Genomic DNA, 8,747 nt, shown 5'->3' on the forward strand with positions numbered 1-8,747 from the left:
GGGTTCGCGACCCGGTCTGGGAGGATCCCACATGCCGCGGAGCGGCTGGGCCCGTGAGCCATGGCCGCTGGGCCTGCGCGTCCGGAGCCTGTGCTCCCCAACAGGAGAGGCCACAACAGAGGAAGGCCCGCATACCACAAAAAAAAAAAAAAGTTAATATAGACCCATATACTATATACCAAATACTATAGAATTTTATAATACAGAATAACTACATGAAATTCTTATTATTTAATTTCTGATTTGTAGCACTCCTAAAACACTTCAGTTTGTAAAGTTCTTCCACACATGTAACAGTTTATGCGGTGTATTCCAATTTTTGTAGGTTTGACTGCTATCAACTCTTAAGCTTCTTGTATATCTAATTGGTTTAAAATTTCACTAACTTTCCACACTTTTTCATAGTGCTGCAGTTTCAACACAATATATTGAATACAAGAGTAATCAGTGCCAGGAAAATTTTATTTTAAACTTTCTTAGCTACCTTACTTGTTGACAGCATTTGAAAGAAATTATCGTCAGCATTTTATTACCTGATTATTGGAGTCATTTTTTCTGGCTTTGATTATTATGTGATAGTCATGATTCTAGGTGATCAATACCATTCATGGCTCAAAATTTAGAATGTCCTACTGATAGCTATTTTCATATTTCTCTAGTTCTGCAGTTGTATGCACACGTGCTTATGTAGACTTTTCTTTTCAGAAGTAGAAATTAAAATATCTAGAAAGAAAGCTATTAAGGAAGGTTGGTGAAACTTAAAAGAGATTCTGTAAACTGCTGCTTACTGTGGGGAAACCTGAGAGATTTTGGAACATATAAAAGGCTAATGCAATGGTGTTTTAAAAAAGAAATAAACTTAATGTATAATAAAGTCGATCAGACCTGCACAAACTGCTTTCCCGACGTTAAAATATGAATACCCAACTAGTAGCTTGGTCTTTAATAGTAAAGTGAGGCATTTAAAAATGTTTATTCTTATAGTATGTAGTAAGCTTTCATCTTTAGAGATACTGGGCTAAAGTATTTTTCACTTAAATGAAAATTAATATCCTAACTAGTCCTAAGATATACTGGAAAAGAAAGGAAAATAAAACCTGAAGAATTATTGATGTTAAGCTGTAATGAGACATCTGTCTTATTATTGCCTATTACCAGAAAACTATTTGGAGAAAATCAGCAATTTGGAAAGATTTTTTTCTCCATGTAAAAATCTTCCATCATGCATGTGACACGGTATACTCTTCAGTAGCTCTGCAGACTTGGTTCTTGGGATAAGACTTTGATGGTGAAATTTTAGATTGTACAGGAAATATTGGATACAAACTTCAGAGTTGTCATTCTGTTATCATAAATTCCTCTGCATAAATAAACAAGTCAGAAATTACCATATCCTAATACCAAATAGTTAATAGCATGTTGTTTCAAATATGTTAAAGAGTTTGTTACTTTTTCTAGAGGTTGTTATTTTTCATTATTATGGTAGAACAGTGTTACCCATCAGTTTTTTTTTTAAGTGACAGCTTATTTCTCTTGTGCTGCTTTTAAGTAGTGAAGCTGTCAGCCTGTCTCTGCATTTCATATTCCTGTAGAGAAAATGAAAATTCCTGCTTTGTCCTTAAAATTAGAACTTTGGAGTTGGAAAGGATCTTTGAGGTCATTTAATCAACATCCTTTGATTCACAGATAAAAAGATAAATTCCATTAAATCCCTTGTTCATTGTCATGGGCTTCATGATGCAGATCTTTATACTTCTGCCCTCCTAGTCTATCTCTTTTTCTTAAACCATGCTATTTTTTAAAGAGACTTGTTGGGTGAGGGGAATGGAACACCACATAAAAACAGCAAAAACTAGCAGCTAGAAACTTAAAAGTGACTTATGTGAAGATAGAGGAAAAATTATTCCTTCCAAGCTCACCTTGATTTGGAAGAAACAAGCTCACTTCTGATTTCTTAGACATGCTCAACAATTATATTTCAAATAAGGTAGCTGCAATGTAAGAAAATGCTAAATGTAGGCTCTTATTTTTTCAAAAATGGTATTACGCTATTTAATTCTGTGGAAATCTATTGGAAGTCACAACTACAAAAAATAAAACTACAAAAATTATTTTTTGCTATTGATTAAAAATATTAAACAGCTACTACTCCCTCTCCTGTTATTTTTGTACTTCAGTAAGCTTTTCACTAACCGTGGTGTTCTGTGTACAGTTTTGGGATCTTGGCTTGGGATCTTCTGTGATGTGACTCCCATGACTGAGTTGTCTGATTTTCTAACCAACAAGCTTCCTTGTCTGAGAGGCTTTCTTTGAAATGTTTGTGTAGCAAACAGGAGGATTTATATGAACTTTACTGGCTTCATCACTTTAAATCCAGATATTCAGATACCATGCTTCAGCTTGCTCAGAAAATACTTGCATTGGTGTTTTTTCTTGCTTTCTCTGCATTCCCTTTGCATAAAAACTTATTAATTGTTATGGTAAAGACAGATATTTTATTCCTAGGTTAGGTGCTAGTCATATTTATTTCAGAACCACGCCTCCTGAGATTATTCCCACAATTCAGGAAATCATGAAATAATTCAGATCAACAGGTGCGCTGATTCAGAGCATTTTCCAAGTAAGTAAAGTTTCGTTATCTCTAGGGCCCAGTTACACTGAAAGGCAGAAACTTATTTCTCTAAAAATACCTTCAGCACTTAAAAAAAACCAGCCCTCCCATCTAGATGGCATTTGTATTGTGGAATATTTAAAGTCACTACTACAGAATTTGCTACAGGAGGGCCCATTTAATTGATTCCACAAAGATGTCAGCATTCAAAATCCTGAAATGTCGACCTGGGACCACTAACAAAGGACACAGAGCTGAGTTCCGGCACTGATTTGCCCTTATCATGACTTTGGCTCTTCAGGTGCTTTCACTTAAAGCACAAAGTACCCGTTCTGGAATTTGACTACCAGCTACATTGAGTTCTGTTACCTATGGTTTTTTCAGATTCTGAACCTCCTGTTAAAAGAACATGAATGTGATGTTTATGTAAACATCAAGTGTAATGATGATTTGATAGAGAAAAACAAATTTTTGATGAAACAAGTGTAAGTCTTCTGATTAATACATCCTTATCGCTTGAACAAATGAGCCTACCCAGTAAGTTGCTAAAGATTTCCAGCATTCATTGAGGCTTAAAGCTCCTTCAATTAGCAGGATTTAAATAAAAGTCTTTAATGTAATACATTATGTTGACAGGCAGGCTCGTGATTAAAAGTGTAGGTTGAAATAAGAAGGGTTTCTGTAAACTAAAGGTGTTCAGCAGTTGATTCGCAAATGGTTCATTTGTTCATTCATATATTTAACAAATATATGTATATAAAGTGCCTTATACATGTTAGGCACTGTTGTAGGAGCTGAGGATACAATAGAGACAAAGCCTTGCTTTTGTAGTATTTCACGAAAGTGGACAGTGCGCATGTTAACAATTATATGATGTCATGTAGTGATAATTGCTGAGAAGAAAAATAAAGCTTTGTAAGAGGACAGAATGGGAAGGGTGTGCATGGGGGTGGGGGGCAGATCCCATTTCAGATTGGACAGTAAAAGAAGGACTCTGTTAATTTGACATCAGAGCATAGGGCTGAAGGAGAGAGCAAGCAGGTGATTCTCTCAGGAAAGAGTATGCCAGGCAATGGGAATGGTGCTTCAAAAGCCCTGGAGATGATCCTGCTTGGACTATTCAAGGAGCAACGAAGAGAGGGTAGGATTGGAACAAAGTGCAAGTGAAGAATGGTAGATGAGATCAGAAAAGCTAGACCCAGTTTTGTAGGGTCTTGGAGTCCAAGAGCTACAAATGAGTACTTCAGATCTTACTTAGAGTGAGATAAAAAGCTATAGGAAGGTTTTCTGGCTTCTTTGTGGAGAATAGATAAGAGTGGAAGTAGGGAACCCAGTTAGGAGGATATTGGATTAGACCAGGAGGAAAATGGTGGTATAGGGGCCAGGGTATTGGAGTGATGTGAGAAGTGGTGGATGTATTTTGACAGTACAGCCAATAGGATCTTTTGACATATTAAATATTACAGAGGATATTCAAGGGTGACTCCAAGGTTTCTTGCCAAAGCAGCTGAAAGGTTAGAAAGTTGGAGGAGTCATACATTCAGGATTGATAAGAGAATGACCAGATTTGGGTGAAGTACCTCAAGAGTTTTGTTCTGGAAATGTTGAGTTTCAGATTTCTGTTAGTCACCAAGTAGAGATAATACATAGGCAGTGAGATAAATGAGTCTGGAATTTAGGCAATGGTCAGAGCTTAAGGTATAATAAATTTGGGAATTTAGGATATATAACTAGGTGGAATCATCTAAGGAGTATGTTAGAGAAGAGGTCCCAACCTGAAATTTGGGCACTCCAAAATTGAGTGGTTGGAAAGATGGGGAAGATCCAGCAAAGGAAATGGAGAAGGAACAGCCAGTAAAGTAGGAGAACCTGAAGTTGTTTCAGCTTTATATATATTTTTCTTATAAATCTGCTAAGATAACTTCAGAATTTGAAAGAAAACTCTTTTATTGCGATGTCGTTAGTTATATATATATGAGATACTGCCAAGAGTAAAATGGACAAGAACAGAAATACTGCTGTTCTTCCCTCCTCACTCCCTTCCCCATCTGCAAACTACCCTCTAAGTGTTTTTTTAATTGTATTCTATCATAAAAGTTATATGGGGAGTCGAGATTAGTTAGGTATAAAACATGCCCTCAGGATGCTTCCAGGAGATAAGAAGTGTACAAAAATAAATATAATGCCAGACTTCCCTTAAGGAACTGGTGTGCTTATGAGAAGCTTTAGTGCTAATGAGAATTGTGCAAACTATTACGTAGCCTTTTTAGCCTTGGCTACTAAGAAACTCGGGGAGAAATTTCATGCTCAATTTATATGAATTATGTTAAAAATTGAGGTTGACATACTTATATTCTGCTTTGTTCTTAGTTTCTACTTTTATTTGTATTTTTATTGTCTCATTATTACTGTTATAAGCTATCTCAAATCCTCTTGGAATGAGTAGTGATTATTAAGAAAAATATAATTATCTGGGCTATGGAAGTTAAGAAGACAGATAAATTACTTCCTTTGTCATCATTCTCCCATCAGATTTTTTCCCCATCAAATTTCTTAACTTTCATTTAAGTTACTTCTATTACATATGAACATTTTAGGAAGAAGTTAGCTAAAGCATATACAAAAGTACAAACATTTTTAACCTATACATTTGCTCTGCATCACAGGGATTGTCCTCTGCCATTCAGAAGATTTCCAGATAGAATCTTCCTACCTGTTTCTTAAATGCTCCACATCATCCTAGAGTCTCTCGCTGCCTTATTTTAAACCAACTCTGTTGCTCACTGTGGAAAGAAAATAAAACAGAGTGGGATGAGGGAAGAAATGAGTTTTGAGACAGAAGAATTCTAGAATTGTAATTCTACTATTATAATGTTATTTAGAAATCTGTAAATTCTAATGGCTGTTACCGTAGTAATCCTAGTCTTATTGAAGCATGAGCTAAATTTTCCAAAGTATGTAAGCTTATATTTTCTCATTTGGTCACAACCCTGGTGTGTCAATCAGATTGTGCTAGGTTTGCAGTGATAACAAACAGTCCTCAAATTTTAGTGCCTTACGACGATAAATAGGTGTATTTCTCCTTCATGTTACATGCATGTAGCTGCATGTTGGCTGTGGCTCTGTGTGTTCTCATCCTGACTCCAGGCTGAAGGATCAGCCTCTATCTGGGACACACTGTTCTCCTAGCAGAGGGGAAATGGCAATAGCAGAACCACAGAAAGGCCCTTAAAGCTTCTCCATGGAAGCTGTTACTTCCACTCACTTTTCTTTGGCCAAGTCTGATGTCAGTGGGGGTGGGTAAATAGAATCACATCACAGGGAGCGACAGTGAATTACTGGGACAAAAATACATTCTACCACAGTGGAAGGTAGGGTAGCATGAATATGATTATGATATTATTAAGGAACCATTATGATGAATCTCAGAGGACATTTTAGTCTTGGGAGCCTCATGGAAGGAAAAGTTAGAATTAAGCAAATGTTTAAAAAAAAGTTAGAATTATAACAAATGAGAGCTTTAGCCCCCTTTCTAGAAATTTGTAGTAGTTAGCTTTGTATTAAGTAAAATTCTTTTTGGCAGAAAAGGATATTTTACAGTTAGATGTTTCTAATCCCAGGTTGAGTGGCAATTGATGTGTTATGTACTAAACTGTTTTTCAGTGAGAAACATTTCAGATGAATATGACAATGTTGGGCAACCCAGTGAGTACAGCCTGAATGACAGCGTTATAGATGATGAGGAAGAAGAATATGAGCCAACAGATGAAGATTCCGACTGGGAACCAGGAAAGGAAGACCTAGAAAAGGAAGATATGGAAGGGCTTTTGAAAGAAGCGAAAAAGTTTATGAAAAGAAAAAAGTAACTCTTCTCAGCAGTAATATATGGCTCATATTTACCATTTCTTTGTGGAAAAATAATTCAGGAACTAAGGAAGCACTTAAGTGGTAATTGTTTTCCTTCTTTTTATAGTTTTGACTTTACTATTGACTCTTTACAAGTGAAACACTGAAATGTCAACCTTCATTGTAGTGGATGGAATATGTTTTGTTGCTTTACTTTTTCTATCCTATTTAAAGCATCTGGAAATAATAAGCAGACAGAGTTAAAAAGAAATAATTGATATTTTTCATGTACTTTGTGTGTTTATAATAAAAGTAAAAGCCATAGGTTGCACAAAACATTGGTCTCTTTTCTTTCTTCCAAAGAGTCTGTCTTTATATAGAATACTTAAGCCAGTATAACCAGGCAGATTACATAATTGGTGGGAAAGCATGCTTCTTTCATTCCTATTAAAGTAATTCTTCAAGCAGAACCAGGCTTTAAAATATAACAGCCATCATATAATGGCTGTTATTTTTTCTAGAACCCTAGATGTGAGCTTTGCAATTTCATTTACCACTTTTATTCTTTGAAACGGAGAAATCAGTACCAAATGGATGCTGCAAATAGATTCAACTAGACTGTAGAAGAGAGATGTCCACCATGTTGGGGATGTTATTTTGTGTCCCAACTCTGTAGTTTACTGTATGTCTGAGTTTAAAAGTATTTAGGAAAACTCAAAGAATTTGACCATTTCTTTTTCAAACTGAAGTCCTGCCTGATTATTTTAGCTCTCAATGTGCTGTCCTTACATTAAGAATAAAGAAATTATTTTTAACCATAATTTTCTCAAATGATATTAGTTCTTCTATCCTCAGATGAAAGTAGCAAATTGTCTGCCAGCATCCAAGATGCTGGCCTTTTATTTCAGGAAGAAACTCCTTCTCCAATTTTATGTAGTGTATCTCTGTATCTCTGTTCATTTTGTTTTTAATTAATTTTTTTTTGGCTGCGTTAGATGTGGCGAGCAGGGGCTACTCTGTTGCGGTGCACAGGCTTCTTATTGAGGTGGCTGCTCTTGTTGCAGAGCACAGGCCCTAGGTGTGCAGGCTTCAGTAGTTGTGGCACGCGGGCTCAGTAAGTGTGGCACACGGGCTCTAGAGCGCAGGCTCAGTAGTTGTGGCGCACGGGCCCAGTTGCTCCGTGGCATGTGGGATCTTCCCGGACCAGGGATCAAACCCACGTCCCCCGCACTGGCAGACAGATTCCCAACTGCTGTGCCACCAGGGAAGTCCCTGTATCTCTGTTCTTAAACTACTTTAGGCTCTGTAATACTCTTCATTTTAGATGACTTAGAATCTTTGAAATATAGTTTAGAATCTTTAATTTGGGTATGTACACAACTTAGTAGATACAGTATTGAAATCATAAATCATAAACCAAAAGTTTCCTTGTTAAACACTAATATTTTCTGTTCTAAAAGAACCTAAAAATGTATATCTAAAAAGAGCAAGACAGATTTATAATTGTTTTCTTAGTGTCTTTAAATTTGTTTTCAAGAAATTGTATAATATTAAAATTTACTTAAATTACAGCAAGGAAAAGGTAAGTATTCCTCTATTGTCTATTATTCTGATTTTCTCTCTGTTGTTATTTAGGAACTAATGTTCTTTCCTAATGTCCCTTTAGTCTTGGGGGCTTGAAAAACCTGTGAAAAAAATTCTTTGAACTTATTCTCATTTTGCACTAACTTAATCCTTAAAGTGTTTCTTGATCCACTCATAGATTATCCCAAAGGAATTAAAAACGTGTCCACTTAAAAACTTGTACCCAATGTCCATAGACGCATTATTCGTAATAGTCAAAAAGTGGAGACACCTAAATATCCATTAGCTGATGAATGGATAAACAAAATGTGGTCTTTCTCTACAACCAAATATTTTTTGGCCATAAAAAAGAACTGAAGGATTGAAACATGCTACAGCATGGATAAACCTTGGAAACCTTATGGTAAGTGAAAGAAGACAGACACAAAGGGCCACAAATTGTATAAACTCTTTTATATGAAATATCAAAAATAGGTAAATCCATAGAGACAGAAAGATCGGTGGTTGCCAGGGTCTAGAGGAGGGAAGGGGGTAGGGCGTGACTCCTAATGCATAGAAGACTTTATGAATTGATAAAAATGTCCTAAAATTAGTGGTGATGATGCAAAATTCTGTAAATATACTAAAGCCCACTGAATTATACACTTTCTAAGGGGGAATTTTATGGCATATGAATTATATATCTCAATAAGGGTGTAATAAAAAA

At 35.9% G+C, this 8,747-nt stretch overlaps 1 protein-coding gene across 6 annotated transcripts in view; it reads left to right on the forward strand.

The window, feature by feature from the left end:
* The window catches only part of APLF (aprataxin and PNKP like factor), a 91,980-nt gene extending 85,197 nt beyond the window's left edge, over positions 1–6,783 (forward strand). Inside the window, exons 10-11 of one of the 6 annotated variants that reach the window (XR_003682486.2) lie at positions 5,278–5,465; positions 6,275–6,400. Coding sequence is in view for 5 of the 6 variants with exons in the window: in XM_007126724.4 (XP_007126786.2) it covers positions 6,275–6,477 (203 nt within the window). In the remaining variant the exon portion in view is untranslated. Of the gene's footprint in view, positions 1–2,505; positions 2,621–5,277; positions 5,466–6,274 lie in introns of those variants that run through there. The other 5 variants (XM_055089215.1, XM_055089214.1, XM_007126724.4 and 2 more) reach the window with 5 other exon arrangements.
* The last annotated feature ends 1,964 nt before the right edge of the window (positions 6,784–8,747 follow it).

Source organism: Physeter macrocephalus, chromosome 12 (assembly GCF_002837175.3).
Source record: "Physeter macrocephalus isolate SW-GA chromosome 12, ASM283717v5, whole genome shotgun sequence".
NCBI lineage: Eukaryota > Metazoa > Chordata > Mammalia > Artiodactyla > Physeteridae > Physeter > Physeter macrocephalus.